The 20,246-nt window shown below is 45.6% G+C and overlaps 1 protein-coding gene across 1 annotated transcript in view; it reads right to left on the bottom strand.

Moving 5' to 3' along the window:
- LOC137429399 (voltage-gated delayed rectifier potassium channel KCNH8-like) overlaps positions 1-20,246 on the bottom strand; it is a 723,799-nt gene that overhangs the window by 601,304 nt on the left and 102,249 nt on the right. The window contains exon 2 of the mRNA XM_078781042.1: positions 11,978-12,211. Within this exon, the coding sequence (XP_078637168.1) occupies positions 11,978-12,211 (234 nt within the window). The remainder of the gene's footprint in view (positions 1-11,977; positions 12,212-20,246) is intronic.

The following is a 20,246-nucleotide window of genomic DNA, read 5'->3' as shown; positions in this document are numbered from 1 at the left end:
TAGAAAAAAAAATTGGTCAAAATTTGGAGCTGCTGGAAATTTGTGTTGTTTTAAAGCAAAAGCCGAATTTTGAAATCGCGCCATGGCTGGTCAAGGCGACGGGATGTCGGTGGGAGAGATAGACGGGGTGGAATCGACCCAGGACCTCGGGGAAATGTATGCGGAGGAAAGGGAGGAGGAGAAAAATGGCAATGTGGTTGCGGAGGTTTCAGACGCGCAAAATGGCGCTCTCGCGCACGAGGTTACGGGCGCGCAAAATGGCGCCTTTGCGCACGCGGTTACAGCGGCACCAAATCTAGCCGCGCCCGTGACCGTAGCAGCACCGGTGAATTTGGACCTCTTTATGATACAAATAAGGGCGCTCATGGTCCAGACAAGTGAAGACCTGAGGAATGACTTGGGGAACCGGATAGATGCTCGGGGTGAGCGGATAAGGGACGAATTGAGGGCTAACAGTGAGCGATTGGGAAACCAAATTGGAGCAATAACGAATGGAATGAGGGCCAATATGGAGCGAATCGGCAAGATGGGGGACAGAATTGGTGACCGCATGCAAAAATGTGGGGAGACCATGGATCGCATGGTGGGCGAAAGGGTCCCAGGGGTGCACGACGAGGTAACGCGGGTCGAGAAGCACTGGTTGAACGAAGTTGAGAAAAGCACGGGTACAATGATGGGGGTAGAAATCGCGACACGGGGTTTGGAAAAGCCGGCGACCGATGAGGTAGAGGGAATTTTATTAAAGCCAACGGTCGTCGAGGTGAGTAAAGAAAAAGTGGAAGTGGGCATTGAAATTGAAGAGACCGGGGACTTAGAAAACCACTCGCGGCGGGAGGAAAAGATGGAATATGTACAAAGTCCCTGCTCAAATCATGATGATGTGCTTACTAACCAAATAAAGAGTGTGCAGGTGCGCGTGGAGAAGGGAATCCCCCAGGTGAGTCGTGCTGTATATTGTGCGGGTAGATTTTGTAGAAGGATGTTTGGCGACAAAAGAATTGTCGCGCGATTGGGGTCAATATGGCACCCGGGCGTTAGTAAAGGGTACCGTGTGAGTGGAAATGGCACGCGTGTGAAAAAAAAGTGTGCGTCAAAGGGTGAGCGTGTTACGAAGCGTGAGTGTGATACCGAGTGCGAGCGAGAATGCACGTCGGGGTGTACGGGGTGTGACACAGGGAGTGAGAGCAATACGGAGTGTACGTGCGAGGGTGAGTGTGACACGGAGAGTAAGGTAGTGGTGGAACGTGTGCGAGGAAGCACACCTGAGTTGGTGGTAGCGCGAGGGTGCGAGAGCCCATCTGAGCGCGTTAGTGGGTGGATGCAAGAGTGCACGCCCATGGTGAGTGGTACGGAGTACGTACCGAGGGAGAGTGCGCAAGACGGTGCGCGAGGTGTGTTAAAAGAGTGTGCGAGCGGCGAGTGTGCGCAAGAGTGTGCGCGAGAGGTTGGTGTGTAACAGGGAGAGCGTTGGTGGAATGTACGGACGGCGTTGGAACGCCGGGTTTTGTGAGGGTGAAAGGGGTAGCGTATGCGTGTGAGCATGCAGGTGAAGCATCGACGGTAACCGGGTTAGCGGTTAGGGCGACGGATAGCCGATGCGAGCACTCAGGGCGCGGTGTGTTTTGTTGGATGCAGGGCCCGGCGCGGATCGAAGCTGCGTCGTTTCTCTTCGAAGCGTCGTTGCCGATTCGGGCTTGGCCCCGCCCTGCACGGTCGAGTCCGGGCCTTGGAGGGCGAGGCGACCGGTACGGTTCAAGGGCGAGTGGGAGGAAGCGGAACGGTGCCCCCTCGTGGGGACGGGGTTCCGACCGGGGGAGATTGAGCCATCGGGCCCGGGACCGCAAGGTACCGCGCCGAGATGGTGCGTGGAATCTCGGCCCGACCAAACCACCTCCCTTGAACCGAAAGCCGGACGGATTCAACCTGAAGGCGACCAAACCACCCGAATTCATTGCTCGGCTTTACGAAGCCGAGTTTAATGATGTCATGACGCACCGAGGCTAGGATATAGCGGACTGTGATGATGGTGATAGTGATAGTGATTTGATACGAAATTTAGAATAGTGAATAGAATTGGCAGTAATTGGAAAATTTTTGATTGGTTGGAATTCGGAGAGCAAAATTGGTAGTGGAACGTCCCCGATGCGGTGGGGTGGCAACTCTGTCATCCCTCACAGCGGGGGGCAAAGGAGCACTAGTTTATGGGGTTGATGGCAGTGAAAACTAGCCCGGGAGGGTTAGGATATATCGTGTGTAGGGATCTAGAGAGATGACCTTAGGTGACGTTAAGGTTAGGTAGTGACAATGACACCTGTAGTGGGGACGCAGGTAGATTAGTGTGGATGATAATGACGTGGGAGCACAATAGTTTAAAGGGGCGACGGGGAAGCGCAAGTTTCAGAGGGGAGTAGTTAGATGAGATGATGCCGTGTGAGTGTTGGAGGTGTATTTAGAAGTGTATTGTGAAAAGTGTGTAAGGAACAGGTGTGATTGCACAGGTGTGCAACTGGACAGGTGTATGGAGCAGTGTTTGAGTGAGTGAAGGTGATTGTGAGTTGTGCTGACCAAATGGTCCAGGAAGGAAGGAGGGTGCAGGTGGCACCAGGTGTGAGTGCACAGGTGTGCAACAAAAGGGGTATGGAGAATGGTTGTGTGGAATAAATGGTAGTGTGGAGTATGTGGAGTATTGGAATGGATGGTCGTGGAGTGAGTATGGTGGAAACTATTGAGTGGAGTGGATGGTGCGAAGGTGTGAATGGGGGAAGAGTGGACCCCCATCACGAATACCCGGGGCGGGTAGTGTAAGTGTTAGGTAGAGGGTATAGGTAAATTGTGGTTGGATATTGGCATCTGTGGTGCGGGTGAGAGAATGGTATTTGGATGGGTGCATTAGTGTTGTGGAAATGGCTGGGCGTGTAGCCTGTTAGTGTGTGTAGTTGGTTTGGGCACTCCACCACTGTGAGGATGTCGGCCAGGTGAGGCCGCAGGTGGGCTCTGGGAGCCGGTAGTTGTTGTGGATGGGGCCCGAGGATCCGGAGGACGGACCCGGGTAGCCCAGTGCCAGAGGGCACCGAGTGGGGTGACAGAGCCAGGAGGGGCCTTCCCCAGTTAGATAGGTTAGGTAAGGAGCAGGTAAGCTCGGGTAGCAACTGCAGTGGTGGAGGTGTGCAGGTGGGTAGACCTGCTGGGAGAGCTGCACGACCCAGCCCAGAAATTGTCCATGGGCACCGGGAGATGAATCGGGGGAGTGAGACCCCAAATCGAGAAGCACCACAGTTTGGTCAATGGGAATTGGTTTTTAGAACCCATAGTGTAAGTTGGCCAATGGATTGGCAGGGAGAGACCCAGGGTAGTGTAAAGTGTGTTAAAGTCATTTAGAGGATAGCTAGGATTGAAGTCTCCTCGCACCATCTACATCCACTCACCTGAGGTGACAGGTACTCCATACCATGCCAGGTTGTTTTGATTATTATTTTTGTGCAAATGTTTTGGATTGTGAGACGCATCATGACGTGGGTGTGACATTGTGCTTTGTTGTTCCATCTCTTCCTCCTTATGAGGATTGATGACGAATTGGGTGATGGCAAATTTTGGATATAAGGATTGTGGAGACGAATTTGGTGTAGGGGAAATATGGGGAAGACGTGACAGTAGTGACGAATGTGTAATGTGTAGATTTTGTACATATGGGGTAAGGGCAAGGGTAGTGTAGGTGACAGGGGGGTGACATATGGTAGGGACGAGCTTTCTCACTTCGCCCTCCGTACGCATTTCGCCTTGCATTGCCTTATTGATGTGTACCCTTGTGACCTTACCCCTCGCTCATCTGTCTTCCCCCTTTTGTCTCCCACATGACCTGTGCGCCATTGGGCGCCGAGGGGAGCGTGCGTGAGTCGGCCATTGTGCGCCCGAAACTCCCAGAACCAGCTGTCTGCATCGATGCACCACATTATGGACCACATGTCTGTGGCCGAGCACCACTGATGGACCCCATGGGTTGGGGCATGGCCCCTCTGCTGGAACCGGCCATGAGGGCCCGAAATCTTGCTGGTGGACCTCGATCACAGGGCACCGATGCCCCACAGGTGAACCACACTAGTCGGCCCTGTGGGCCATAAATAAAATAAATAAAAATGGACACGTTGGGTGCATTTTATTACAAATAGGCCGCCAGCAAAGGAAAAAGACAACAACTGGAAGAAATAATAATAGCCAGCAGAGGGAGCCGAAGAGCAAGAGACCACCTGCAGGGTTAGGGGTTGTTGTTTTTATTTTCATGAACAATGGTGACTGCACCGATTGGTGCTTGAGGGTGCTTTGGTGCGTTTTTTGGGTGCTTTCATGGTGCATTGATGCAGAGCAGACTGTCTCCCCCCCAGAAAGAACAATTACAGGTCCTGGGTTGCGTTTTGTAAATAAAAGGAGTGTCAATTGTAAATAATGCTCCCCATCGTCAGTGTGTAGTTTGAAGACCATTCCGCAATTCGGTTAACTGTGGGCGTGAGTCTGTTAGGCAGGGTGCAATGGAGCAGTGGGACACATTTATTTATGTTTTAAAAGTGTCGCACTCAGGGTCAGGTTAAAAGTAGAGGGAACTACACCTACGTGTCACACTAAATTAAAGTTATAGGCCCGGGACGTGCCTAAGAGGAGGAGGGTGCAGTGTTGCGGATATGAGGATTGTATTTTTTTGATTGTGTGTTTTGTAGTGGCAAATTGTTGTGTAACATTGGTTGGATATGGCCCCTCCTGCCTCCAGAGTTGTGTAAAGGTAAAAAGGGCGTCCCGGTAGTTATTCCATGAAACACCACATTGCAGGACCCGATAAAACCCTTGTTCAGTAGCTTATATCTTATTATGTGTTTTAGAGTAAGGCCTTGTCTTCCATTAGAATAATACTCCATTGCACCGAATCAATTAAGAATAGCTCCCCTTCAATACTTCCATTTCCCAGCCAAACTCTCCATCTGCGGGTAAAGCAGTTCACAAGCGTGGGGTGCACGCCCTCTCATTTCGCTGCTATAGTGAATATGTGCTCCGTGCTCTGTTTGAACAGGAGGGGCGGGGTCGCCCGGGAGAGGCAAGCCCAGGGCGCGCCACGAAGGGCGGGGCTGTTCAGCCCCATGCCCAAATAAGGAAACAAGCCCGTGGCTCGCCACGAGGGGCGTGCCGTCGGCGCCATGCCCAAATAAGGAGACAAGCCCGTGGGATTACCATACAAGGTCACGAAACAGAGCACGGGGGAGGAGGGCGGTACCGAAACCGAAGGGGGCGTGTCAGTCCCGCGCTGGAGAGAAGTGAGAGGAAGGAAATACGAGCTGAGCTGCGTGGAGAGGTACACGACAAAGAAAGGGTCCAAGAGAAAGCAGAGGAACTTTTACGAACGAGTTGCAAAGAGATACGGCAGATGAGTCCAGCCCCGTTTCAACCAGCCGCGTGAAGCCCTGACGGGGCAGCGAGTGACCCTGCCGGCGTGTGCTGTAAAGCCGAATACCAGGAGCTGCCGGCGAGCGCTGTAAAGTGGATTACAAGGAGCTGCCGGCTCCCCGCTTCCCGCCCGGAGTGGACCTGCTCGCTGTACCCTGTGATCCCACCTGCTCATCCTTTCCAGCCATTCCTGCCTGCAAGTTCCCCATTTGCGTACGTGAGTTTGTTTTGTTCGTGCTGTCCTGGGTAGTAACTAAGTCTGTATAAGCTAGTAATTTTCACTGTGTCACCTGCGTTTTCATGTCCGCTGTAAATACCCATGACTGCTCTTTTTGCTTATGTGTGTAAATAATAATAAACCCCGTTACTCTTCTGTACGTCTTCTTCTTCCTCTTTGCATTCGTCGTCTTAGTCCTTTCCCCATTGAATAGCGGTGGCGCGATACGGCCAACGTTTGGTTGAATCGGGTTTAGACGGGGAACAACTGTTCGGTCGCGGAGCCTCCGCTCGGCAAACATACCATCATTAACCGTGTACCGGAACAATATATATATATATATATATATATATATATATATATATATATATATATATATATATATATATATATATATATATATATATATATAATTGTTAGATTAAATAAGACGCGGACGTAGCTTCAGGACGTCGATCTTTAATTGTCGACAAGCTTTCGACCAACAAAGGTCTGCTCTGAGTCTACAAAAACATGAGGCATGTATATCAGTCAAGTATGTATAGTGATGTGTGTAAGATGTGTGATATGTGTAGAAAATGCATACAAAAGGAAGAGCCACGCCAAAGTTCACTCACCGGCCCCAAGTTCAACGGAAGTGAAGCGCACCTTCCAGTTACCGTTTGCGTTACAGTTCCGGTGCACGTGCATATACAAATATAAAGATATACATACATAAACACACAAGCATTTATTCATATACCATTTATATTCATATAATATATTTATATATTTATATAAATGACATATAAAGGTAGAATGAATGAATGAATGAATGAATGAATGAATGAAGGAATGAATGAATGCGTTACGGTTAACAATTTGATTGGGTTGATGTAGGAACATGCTTTAGTCATCAAAATTTATGCCATGAGGGATTTTTGTCCGAAGTTTATGTATCCAAAAGGACTCACGTTTCAGAATCGTGGTGTGTGATCGATTTGTGATTGATTCAATGGCAGAGATTTGAATGTCATTTATAGAGTGATCCGGTTGATTAAAGTGTATCGTGTAAGGTAGAGATTTGCCCTGACTGGTGTGGAAGTTATTGATTTCTGACCGGGTGTTATTAAATCGTGTGTCGAGTGTATTCTCAGTTTTTCCAACATATTGTTTGGTGCACTTTTGGCAAGTGATTAGGTATATGACCCATGTCGATTTGCAGTTCATATAGGAGGTGATGGGGAATTTTTGTCCAGTGCTAGAACTACAGAATTTGTTTCCTTCTCATAAATGCTTATGAATAATGCATTTGTTTGCTGTGCATTTATAGAAGCCAGGGATCCTAGTTTCTTTGTTGTGGGGCTGTGGGTGCTTTGCTTTTACCAAGAGGTCCCTGAGTGTCAGACCACGTCGAAATTATGTCAGCGGAGGTTGAGGAAATGTGGTGCAGAGTGTTTCTGATTGATGGAGGAGAGGAAGGGCCTTATTCAGAATACTTGGCAATTGGGATGAGGTAGCAGAGTAGGTGGTTACCAGTGGGACACGGTTAGTTGCAGGTTTGGGTTTGTAAGTGAGAAGGTCTGCTCTCGGTATGAGTTTTGCTCGGGTTATTGCTTCTTTCACAGAGTGAGGGTCATAGTTTCTTGCAATGAAGTGTGTTTCTAATTGGCAGAGAGAAGTTTCTTCTGCCATTTTTGTTGAGCAAATGCGTCTTACTCTGAGTGCTTGACTGTATGGCATGCTTGCAATTGTATGTTTAGGATGAGATGAAGAAGGGAGAAGGTAAGAGTGAGTCTCTGTTGGTTTGGTGTATAGTTCTGTTTCGAGTCTGTTATTTTGAAGCGTGAGTGATGTGTCTAGAAAGTGAACTTCGGACTGTGAGCTGTCGAATGTAAACTTGATGGTCGGATGAATCAAATTTAATTCATTTTGGAATTGTGCGAGACTACGGGGGGATTTTGACCAGATGAACTGGATGTCATCAATATAACGTACCCAGGATTTTTCCAAGATGCCGTGATGAGGTTGTGCATTGATCTTGGCCTCTATCATTCCCGTGAAGATGTTAGCGTACGATGGTGCAACAGGGGTACCCATAGCGGTACCTTGAGTTTGAATGTAATGTCGTTCGTTGAATTGGAAATTATTCAGTTTGAGTGTCAGTTCTAATAGGCGCATAAGGTCTTGAGTAGGTGGCATTGGGATTTGTCATGTATCGAGGGCTTTGCGGCATACAGACAGGCCTTCTGAATGTGGAATATTAGTGTAGAGGGATGTAACATCTGCTGTGACTAAAATGGTTTGGGAGTTGAAAGGTGAGTATATTCTGTTCAATCCTTGGATGTGGGTCAGAAAACTACACTGAATAGTGGAGCCAGGGATCCTAGTTTACAGCTCAGCTGGACTAGGACAGCTCACAGTCCGAAATTCACTTTCTAGACACATCACTCACGCTTCAAAATAACAGACTCGAAACAGAACTATACACCAAACCAACAGACACTCACTCTTACCTTCTCCCTTCTTCATCTCATCCTAAACATACAATTGCAAGCATACCATACAGTCAAGCACTCAGAGTAAGACGCATTTGCTCAACAAAAATGGCAGAAGAAACTTCTCTCTGCCAATTAGAAACACACTTCATTGCAAGAAACGATGACCCTCACTCTGTAAAAGAAGCAATAACCCGAGCAAAACACATACTGAGAGCAGACCTTCTGACTTACAAACCCAAACCTGCAACTAACCGTGTCCCACTGGTAACCACCTACTCTGCTACCTCATCCCAATTGCCAAGTATTCGGAATAAGGCCCTTCCTCTCCTCCATCAATCAGAAACACTCGGCACCACATTTCCTCAACCTCCACTAACATCATTTCGACGTGGTCGGACACTCAGGGACCTCTTGGTAAAAGCAAAGCACCCACAGCCCCACAACAAACAAACTAGGATCCCTGGCTTCTATAAATGCACAGCAAACAAATGCATTATTCACAAGCATTTACTAGAAGGAAACAAATTCTGTAGTTCTAGCACTGGACAAAAATTCCCCATCACCTCCTATATGAACTGCAAATCTACATGGGTCATATACCTAATCACTTGCCAAAAGTGCACCAAACAATATGTTGGAAAAACTGAGAATACACTCGACACACGATTTAATAACACCCGGTCAGAAATCAATAACTTCCACACCAGTCAGGGCAAATCTCTACCTTACACGATACACTTTAATCAACCGGATCACTCTATAAATGACATTCAGATCTCTGCCATTGAATCAATCACAAATCGATCACACACCACGATTCTGAAACGTGAGTCCTTTTGGATACACAAACTTCGGACAAAAATCCCTCATGGCATAAATTTTGATGACTAAAGCATGTTCCTACATCAACCCAATCAAATTGTTAACCGTAACCCATTCATTCATTCTTTCCTTCATTCATTCATTCATTCATTCATTCACTCTACCTTTATATGTCATTTATATAAATATATAAATATATTATATGAATATAAATGGTATATGAATATATGCTTGTGTGTTTATGTATGTATATCTCTATATTTGTATATGCACGTGCACCGGAACTGTAACGCAAACGGTAACTGGAAGGTGCGCTTCACTTCCGTTGAACTTGGGGCCGGTGAGTGAACTTTGGCGTGGCTCTTCCTTTTGTATGCATTTTCTACACATATCACACATCTTACACACATCACGATACATACTTGACTGATATACATACCTACTGTTTTTGTAGACTCAGAGGAAGACCTTTGTTGGTCAAAAGCTTGTCGACAATTAAAGATCGACGTCCTGAAGCTACGTCCGCATCTTATTTAATCTAACGATTATTTATTCAATGTAAATGAGACGCCCTGCTCGTACTGTGGAGTTTCTACTATTTCTTACAGTTATATATATATATATATATATATATATATATATATATATATATATATACATACACACACAGAGATTGAACCCCCTAACTTGACTAGGAAGAAAGGCACAGATTGAGTCTCACCCCAGCAATTGCTGCACAACCTGTTAGCAACAAATGTCACCTGCCACGCTGACACATTGTCTCTGCCCTGCTTTTCGACAATTAGGAGGTTTGCAGTCAGGAACATTAAATTTAACTAAGGAAGTACACGAAACCCTATGACATGATGCTGACATCATGTGCATAAATTATACCAACACAACACCTCCAAACTAGGAGGCATCCGCATGGTACTCAAGTCTTTGCAGACTGAGATTAAACTTCGATGGTCACAAACAGACAAAGGCAGAGATGTCTATCTGGATTTCGCCCTCATTATGGGCCTCATGGGGCCTGCCTTTTTTATAATAAAAAAAGGTAAAAAATCAAACATTTAAACAGCCTTGGACGTGCACCTTGACCCCACGGCCAAGGCACACCATCTATCAAGACTGTCCCATTGGCATACACATGCACCTCAACCCAAAGGCTGAAGCACATGGTCAATCAAAACACATGCATCCTGACCCTGAAGGGCCAGAATGCATGGTCATACAATTGGACCCCTCCTCCATAGGAGTGAGTCCCCACGACTTCAACACCATGCCCTCCCGACGAAGGCTTGTTTTTCCCTCATCAAAAAAATAATAATAATAATAATAATCAGGACAACATAATGCAAATTGTTTATTTGTGACCAATCTAGGCCATTAATATACACAGGTTGAACCCCCTAACTTGACTAGGAAGCAAGGCACAGATTGAGTCTCACCCCAGCATTTGCTGCACAACCTGTTAACAACAGGTGTCGCCTGCTGATGAGCCTGATGAGCCCATTGTCCTGATGGGCCCATAATGAGGGCGAAATCTAGATCAACATCTCTGCCTTTGTCTATTTGTGACCATAGAACTTTAATCTCAGTGTGCAAAGATTTGAGTACCATGCGGATGCCTCCTAGTTTGCAGGTGATGTGTTGGTATAATGTATGCACATGATGTCAGCGTCATGTCATAGGGTTAGCGTGCTTTCTTAGTTATATACTGTGTATACTGTATATATATATATAGATATTGCAAGATTTGCAATTGTCTATTGTCCAGAAGAAGCCCACTGGAAAGTAGGTGAAACTTAGTCTGAGACCAGATCTGATCTTGCTGGGTTATGACTAAACTAGCATGGTATATGTAGTTATTTATTTGGATAGCTCCATTTTTTCCCCTAAGATATATACATTTCAAAACACACCTGGCCACAAGTGTTCCTCGCTGATGAGTCTTCAGTCGAAGTCCTTGGCATCATCCGATTTCGGCAATTCAACGTCTATACGGTCCTCCGAGGTGGTCCACCGGAGGCTCATACCTACCACCACCCACCCTTCCTCCACCAATCAGCGAGAACACAAACCTCAACTACAAAACCACTTCCACTCCCAGAATCCATTGCACTGGAAACATATGTTAGAGTAACCAACCAAAGAACTGGCCTCATGACATGCACTGCTCAAAACATAGAAACAACCTCACACAAAACAAACAACCTCACACTCTTAGGCAGGAGGAACCACCAAAGAACTAGCATCACAATTTATATACCAATCAAAACAAAACACCAACCACACATAAAATAAAAATAAAATAAAAACCCACACCACAATTACATATCCATACATCTCCCATGCTCGATCTTGTTCGGGCAGAATTAACCACCAAACCTCCAACCTGAGCTCTCCACCTGCCTCCATGAACTTCCTCCATAACCTAGAGTGGGCCTTTTACCACGACCATTCTCTCATATATTCCTTCTTACCGTCCGACACACCCCAACTCAAGCTAAGGATGCGTGTATATGTATATATGTATAATTATAGGAAGTACAAAATAAAAAGGAGTAGGCCCTTGAGCCATGTAATAACCAATTTTTTTAAAGTTCCACAGGGAATACAAACTGCAAAATAACCAACATATTCAAGAAAAAAAAGCAGCTCCAACGAGAACAGCTGCCCAAAGAAAAGCAAGGCCCAGGTCAGACGTTTCAACGGAGCACCAGATGAAAAGCACTCGGTGCTGAAAATATCAGATCGGAGCCTTGCCTTTCCTGGCAGCGGTGTCCACTGGTCGGACTTTTGTTCTTGAATATGAATCGTCCCAACCCAACTACAACCAGTTATTCCGCAGGCACGCAACACGTTTCTTTCTAAGCAAACTGATCAGCAGCAAATGCTGTCCATTTGCAAAAAATTTCCTTTAAGGCCCAAAATACCAGATACGTATCGACAATTGCTAAAGTCTCCTTAACATCTACGTATTTATTTCAACTATTATTGTAAACCAGCATGGTTCTGTACCACCTACCATTCTTTTTGTAGAATATGATCTCCAACTTTAATTCTTCCTTCTCGCTCAACGACCGCTCCACCTGGCGCATGAGACTCGGGGTCGTCTCGGGCCCATAAAGGAACGAGCAAGCACAGTCCCGCTGCATCACCTCGGTGCGTCCATAGCCCGTCAGTTCACAGAAACCATCGGAGCAGTAGACGATCGGGTAGGTCTTGGGTACTTGGGCATTGCCCAGCACAAAGTTGCTGTCTGAGTTTGAGAGAAACAAGAAAGCAAATGGCGTATTAGAACAGGAAACGTTTTGCAGAAATGTCAAGTTAAAACACCCTTCCAGGATAACCTAGAGTAACGCACATTTGCCTTTGACCTGTCTCGCCTGGGTTCAAATCTGGACTCAGCGATAAACTGTCATCCTGGTGTTTCGCAAGCAGGGGAAGGCATCAATGTGTGTCGTCCCTCCGATGGACGTTAAAATGGGAATCTTGTCTGCCAACATTAGTTGGTGGACGTGAAAGATCCTGCTGTGTGTTTCAGGAAGAGTAGGCGCCATGAACTGATTCAAAATTCCTGCCCTGACGTCATGGTGGGAAGTCAAACCACCCAACCTTAACTTTTGACAAGATAATTATTCGGAATCACTGACACTCATTAGAGATTAAGATACATTGATGATGATGATGATGATATTGATGATGATGGCGAGTATAAAAACAAGACCTATAGTCTAACAACGGTTAGTTGGGCTTGGATCTCCTGAGTGGAAGATCTGCTGTCCCCATGTGAACAGATCCTCAGCTCGAATTGGTGGACGTATGTGAGGGACATACACCGGACAGACGCTGTTCCAGAAGGCATTGTCCTATGGGCTTCGCTGTAAAACTATGGCTGCCAAAGCACGTGACCGATGACATAATCTTTTTGTTTTTTCTCTACAAATTTATCCCAAGATCACGCTCAAGAAATTTCATACTGATCGGATCGTGCGTTCTACTTGTCGATTTATGACGTCATCATGAAGGCACCTATGACATCATCATTAACATATTCTCCACGGGGAGTACTTTGCAATGAGCCACCTTTCAATTTTTTCCCCAAGGAGTGCTTTCGGAGATAGATGTGCAAAGTTTTTCGGTTTTTCCAAGATGGTGCCCTCCCACGTGACCTATGACGTCATAATTCTCATGTTTTTTATTGTACAGGAGGCGACGCTCCTATGGTGAAAAGTTTGTATCAATGGGACCGATGGACCAAAGACCAATTGACCCTCCATCTCCGGCTCACGTCCATAGTCTTCAGCATCCCCAACCCGCTCGGCCTTCTCACTCGCTTCAGCCATCCGCGGTGAGAAAGCAGTTCCCCGCGCACGTATTTTTACCTCAGGAAAAAAAAAAATCAATTAAAACTTTCCGAAAACGCGATGTTGCGCTTCGTACACCAATTTACTATCGAATTTGGACAGCCCGAGATTTGGACAGAGAAAACGAATATTAAAGCGAATAAACCCGCAAAATGCCGGCGGAAGGGACAGACAAATGCTGTACCAGACGGCATTGGCCTATGGGCTACGCTGTAAAAATCGGAACAAATTGCTGGAAAACAATGCAGTGTTCATGCAAGAAAGGGAGACTTAATAAGAATAATGGCATTGTTTACATCAATGGTTTTGAATGAGCACTATAATTCAAGCGTTAAACGTGGTGTTCGTCCATTAGCTGTGGCGGGTTGGAGGGGGATGGATACATTGATCAATTCGGTGTTGGTCGGGGAAACACTGCGTAACTGCGAAAACGCAGTCGTATCGCATCGGTAATGCGTTGTTCGCATGACAAATATGGCTTTGCATTTGCCTGACAAATCTCCAATATCACGACAAATTAATGTGGTGGTGACATCAGAAATGCAATGTTCGGAGGGCCGCCCAAACAGGCCCAAACAGGTAAACTGAGATACGCAAAATCATGCAAACACCTGTAATAAAGCACTCGTATCTATAAATAACAAATATATTTGTATGTTTTATACCTAACTACCCATACAACGACAACTGCTGCTACTACTAATACCAATCCGTGAATGACCAATTATTCCAAGCTCATTCTGGGGTCGTCGGAGTAAGCTTTTGGCCGAAGTCTATCGCAAAACAGCTGGCCAGGCCTGGCATTTGACTGAAGGTGGCCAGAATTTGGAATTTATTCAGGGTGCCGGCGATAACTCGTCTCACCTTCATGAAAGACGCTGTGGGATCTTTAACATCTGCCAACGACCAATGCCGGCCGGTAACGTCATTCCGAGGGATGGCGCACACATTGATGTGAAACACCAGGGTGGCAGTTTACCGCTCGGTCAGAATGCCAACCCAGGCTAGACAACTCAGAGGCGAGTCCACATACTACCTGTGAACTATCCTGCGAACCCTTACGCAGTATACACTTGTATCTAGAAAGTAGGGGCAATAGCCCTGACGCTCACCTGGTAGAATAAACAGTATACTACACCGACTAAAGGTATTTTAAACCAATTTGAATTGTTTCGACAACACAGGACAGCATGTACAATCATACCAACATAATCATAAGACTTTAAACAAACAAACAGAAAAATACCTTTGGGGGAGAACCCCCCCCCCCCCCCCCCCCCCCCAATAGACCCCTCACGGCCCGATTTTCTTTGTGCCGTGAACAAACTTTGGTACATCACGGGTGATGAAGGTTGTGGTCAATTTTCATCGAAATGGTTTGTGTAGTTTCAGAGGAAGAAGCAAATTCCTATTTTGAAGGGGTCAAACCTGGATCCACTTTGACCCCCGGTAAACCCCCTCGACCTAGATTTTTTTTAATGCCGCGAACAAACTTTAATCACAACAACAAATATAATTTGTGCCAAGTTTGGTCACAATCCCATCCGCGGTTTCAGAGAAGAAGTTGCAAGTGTTTACGGACTGACGGACGGACGACGCGCCATCGCCTAAGCTCACCTGAACTTCGTTCCAGGTGAGGTAAAAATGAACATTACCTTAACATGTCGTGGATTATTGCAAGTTTCAGGTCGGTAGCGTTTGTCATAGTTTCAGGTCGGTAGCCTCATACCTTCCATCATTTGTGACGTCAATAAAATTAATGGCATACAAAAAGGTCCCATGGAGAATCTATTTGAGAATTGCGCAGAATGATGTGATCGCCGCAAGACAGAAGAGCAGCAACACAGGAGGAAAGCAGAAACACCACATAAAAAGGCATGGGGAATTCAAACAAAAGCAAATAACTAACTCATTTGGAAAGTAAAAATAAGTGATCAGACTGAAAACGATGATGCATCGAGAAGCTTCGTCTCGACGTGTTCAATGGTGAGAGTCATACTCATAGCTCCTGGTGTGAAACGCTGCAGTTGCAAAATTACAGGTTGCTAGAGACATATCAAGGTGTAGGAAGTAGCTCTTGTAGGTAATAAAAGAGTCAGGAAGCAGTCATTAGCTCAGATTTGGCAGAGCAGGGACAATGGGGGGGGGGGGGGGGGGAATCAAATCTAAATTTACAGGTTGGTGGCACCACACAACCGTCACCTCAATTTGACGTCACGACCATGTACAGAGTGCACAGATGCAAGAAAGTGCATAAACAAGCAGATCCGTCGGTAAACTAGAAACATTCACGGTTTCACCCTGATGTAAGCAGGTTTCACGTCTGCTATTGATCCTAAAACACGTCTTTTCATCGTCATATCACCGGCGGAAGGTATCGACCGCGCGAGATCTGCATCCGCAAGCGACGGGAGCCATCAAAAGCACAATTTGATGCCAACGCTTCACAGCCTACACTTGCACCTGCGGGGAGAGTACAAGTCTTGCATATAATCATACTATATGGCCTTTGTGGCTCTGCGGATCACATTAGCTCTGAGCAGGAGGTAAAAATTTCATCGTTTCAGGCATTTGAACTTTCACCATTAAATTTTTTTTTTAAATTAAGGAGCTTTTTGGATGCTGTGAAAATTTTCAAACACCTGGGTATGTGTCGGATCATCATGCCAACATCTGGATCATTTACACAGAAGTCGCCAAGTCAATACGTTAAACTCGTAAAGTACTGTATCAGGATGATTATTGGAGCTAAATTATTATTGGAGCGGAAAAGCTCAACTTCACCAGTTGAAAAGGAAATCAAATGCTTTTGGAATACAAGAAACAATACTCGGAACATTCTCCACAATATCAAACGAGAGCAAAGTCCATGTCGTGACGTCACAAATCTACACGCTTCCCACCTAAAGCAAAGTTGAAAGATGGCAAAAAAAAGTTCCACCAGGAATGACCCAATATCAAATTGTGAGTTAAAAAAATATTTTCCCGTTTTGACCCCTGCGACCCAAAGTCTCCACCCCCTGGAACATGAACCTGGGGTCAAATGCAAAAAATTCCTTACATATTTCATGCATCCCTCAATGTTGAATTGAATATACCAACAGTATAATTATTCAATTCAACAATATACTACAGTACAAAGTTTCATTAAAAGGTGCTTTAAAATATGCCCATGATTGCATTTTTTTTAATACCGTATTTCACATTTTGACCCCAACCCAGGCGATTGAGCCAAAAAATATGTTGCTCTTGCACCTTCTTGCCCTGTTGTGATGATCATTGCCAAGTTTGGTGAATTTCTGCACAACCGTTTAGGAGGAGATAGCGTGACAAACAGACGGAGTTGATTACAACTTCACCACCCATTCCCACTCCCACGCCCCCCCCACCCCACCTGTTTTTTTTTTTTTTTTTTTTTTTCAAAACTCATGGGAATAATTACCAAATGCTTTATATTGAGAAAGGTTGCCAAGATAGTCTAAAGGTGTGCACACAGGCCTTAGAGCTAACTTTCCTGGGTTTCAATCTCGACCCAGCTATAAACTGTCATCCTGGTGTTCCGCAGGCAGGGCAAGGCATTCATGTGTGCGCCATCTCTCAGATGGACTTTAAACCAGAGGACGCATCTGCCACCATCACTCGTTGGTAGACGTTAAAGATCCCACGGTGTCTTTCGTAAAGATTAAGTGAGTTATCACCAGTACGTGAACAAATTACTAATTTCTGCCTCTTTCAGTCAAACGTCAGTCTTGGACAGCCAGTTCATGAAGGACTTAGCCGATAAAACGCTCCCTAGATGAATCCACAAGGTGAGAATAATTGAAGCTGGGACTGGGCTGGCAGCAGCAGCGGTGTTGGCAGTGGCAGTGGCAGCAGCTTCGGTGGTGTTATGGTTAGAGCATCAGTTCTGACTCCGGGAGATCGGTAGTTCAACCTCCTACCGAGTCATGCTAAAGACTTTTTAATTTTTTTAAAATGGTACATATACAGTGCCTTCAGAAAGTGTTCACGACCCTTGACTTTTTTCACATTTTGTTGTTACAGCCTGAATTTTAAATGGATTGAATTGAGATTGTTTGTCACTGATCTACACATAATACCCCGTAATGTCAAAGTGCAATCTTTTTTAGAATTCTTTTCAAAATAATTAAAAATGAAATACCGAAATATCTGATTTACGAAAGTATTCAACCCCCTCAGCCTATACTTTGCAGAAGCACCTTTCACAGTAATTACAGCTTCAAATCTTCTTGAGTGCATCTGTATCAGCCTTGCTCATCTGCATTTGAGGATTTTCTCCCATTCTTCCTTGCAGATTTGTTCAAGCTCTGTCAAGTTGGATGGGGAGCATCAGTAAACAGCAATCTTCAAGAACTTCCACAGATTCTCAATGGGATTCAAGTCTGGGCTTAGGCTGGGCCACTCAAGGACTTTCACGTTCTTGTTCTGAAGCCATTCCAGTGTTGCTTTGGCTGTATGTTTTGGGTAATTGCCCTGTTGAAACGTGAATATTTGCTTCAGTCTCAGGTCTTTTGCACTCTGAAGCAGATTCACCTCAAGGACTTGCATGTATTTGGCTCCATTAGTTGTTCCCTCTTTCCTTACAAATCTCCCAGTCCCTGCTGCTGAAAAGCATAGCCATTGCATGATGCTGTCACCACCATACTTCACGGTAGGGATAGTGTTAAATGGTTGAAGAGCTATGCTTGGTTTCCACCAGACGTAGGGCTTTGCATTCAGACCAAAGAGTTCAATTTTCATCTCATTAGACCGCAGCATATTTTGCCTCATGATCTCTGAGTCTTTCACATGCCTTTTTGCAAACTCCAGGTGTGCTGTCATGTGCCATTTTCTCAGGAGTGTTTTCCATCTGACCACTCTCCTATAAAGCCTAGATTTGTGAAGTGCTGCACAGACTGTTGTCCTTCTGGCAGGGTCTCCCATCTCAGCCAAGGAACTCTGTAGTTCTGTCAGAGTGGTCATTGGGTTCTTAGTCACCTCCGTAATAACACAATGACCAAGGTGCTTCTTGCCCGGTTGCTCGGTTTGGTCACTTCCCCAGATCTATGCCTCCTCACAATTCTATCTCAAGAGTTCTGCGGACAGTTCCTTGGACTTCATGGAAGAGTTTCTGCTCTGACATGCCCTGTCAACTGTGGGACCGTGTGTAAAAATGTGTGTTCCTTTATGTCTTTCAATCCTGACAAATCTCACACTCTTACTATGTCTCTCCGAAAAGACCGACTGGACAACCCTCCCATCTACTTTCTCAACAATCCTCTCCAAGAAGTTCTGTCGCTCAAGATTTTGGGTCTCACTATCTGCCATGATCTTTCTTGGGAAAACCACATTTCCAAGCTGGCCTCCAAAGCCAGTCGCCGACTGGGCATCCTCCGTCGTGCGAAGTCCTTCCTCGGCACACCTGAGCTCCTCACCACATACAAGGCTTTCATCCGCAGCTCAATGGAATACTGTTCTCCCCTATGGGCCGGTGCTCCTGCCTCACACCTAGCTCGGCTTCACGCTGTTGAAACCAAAGCTTTCAGAATTATTGGAATCTCCCGCGATGAAGCTATCTCTGAGGGCCTTTCACTCACTCACCGCAGGCAGGTAGGTGGTCTTTCTGTCTTCTACCGACTCCTCTCCGGCCTTGCACCCCCAGCTCTCTCTGTGCTCTGTCCCCCAAATATTCCTACAGGTCGCACAAGATCTGCCAGCAACCCTCTGATGGTTAAACTGCCGAAATCTCGGCTCTCTGCTCACCTTCACTCTTTCATTCCTCTTTTCTCCCGCCTCTGGAACAAACTCCCTCACTCCCTTCAATCCCACTCCTCCCTCCAGGTCTTTAAAACAGCTGTTCACCACCATCTCTTATCTTCCCCCATCCAAAACCTTGATCTTTTCTACCCCCGCTAATTCACCCCAGATCCACCTTGTTTGAAATTCCAACTTCTTTCCTGGAAGTCCTGGCAGTGTCCATATGTTTTATACCTCTCCCACCGCCCCCTTCCCACGCACCCCCCCCCCAAGCCCTCGCCCTCTCTCAGATCTCTCGATGTCTCCATGTCTCTCGGTCACTGCTCTCAAATGTTGTGTTTGTGTCCTTCCCCCTCTCTCCCCATCTTGTCTACCGCTCCCTATGTTATATGTTTTATGTGTCGGTTTGTCTTTCTGTGTGATTAATGTTCGCTCTTTCACGAGCCTCGACCTTGTATACAAAAAAAAAAAAAAAAAAAAAAATCACGTCGAATCAATTGAATTTGACACAGGTAAACTCCAATCAAGTTGTAGACATCTCAACGATGATCAAAGGAAATTGGATGCACCTGAGCTCAACTTGGAGTGTCATAGCAGCAAAGGCGTTGAAAACTTATTGACTCAAGAAATTTCAGCTTTTCATTTATTTATTTTTTTGAAAAAATTTCTAAAAATAAAATAAAAATTCCACTTTGACATTATGGGGTATTATGTGTAAATCAGTGAAAAAAAAAATCAATTTAATGCATTTTTCATTCAAGCTGTAACACAACAAAATGTGAAAAAGTCAATGGGTGTGAATAATTTCTGAAGGCACTGTATACGCTGCTTCTTTCCTTCCTTGACACTCAGCATTAAAATAATAAAGCACAGACAAACAATGCTGGGAAGGCAATGTGAAACCACCAATATAACCCGAGCCAAGAATCTGCTTGGGCAGCACCAACGGTCTGTAGGGGGGAGGCAGGTTAGTTGATACACTTTTCAGTTATGTTGGCCTATAATGAAGACTGATAGCTCGACAGGCTTCATGAATTGTCCAAAAGAAATATCAGGGTCTTGTACATGTCTGTGAAGCATGCCAGATCCGCTGCATTATCAAACTTGGAATGGTGGCTCACAAAAAAACTGTTTGTCAAACGTATCATCTGACCTGACCATCATCTGACC

This window comes from Myxine glutinosa, chromosome 6, assembly GCF_964187855.1.
Source record: "Myxine glutinosa chromosome 6, kmMyxGlut1.1, whole genome shotgun sequence".
Lineage (NCBI taxonomy): Eukaryota > Metazoa > Chordata > Myxini > Myxiniformes > Myxinidae > Myxine > Myxine glutinosa.
Note: the sequence above shows the minus strand (reverse complement) of the source record. Positions and strands in the feature narration are given on the sequence as shown.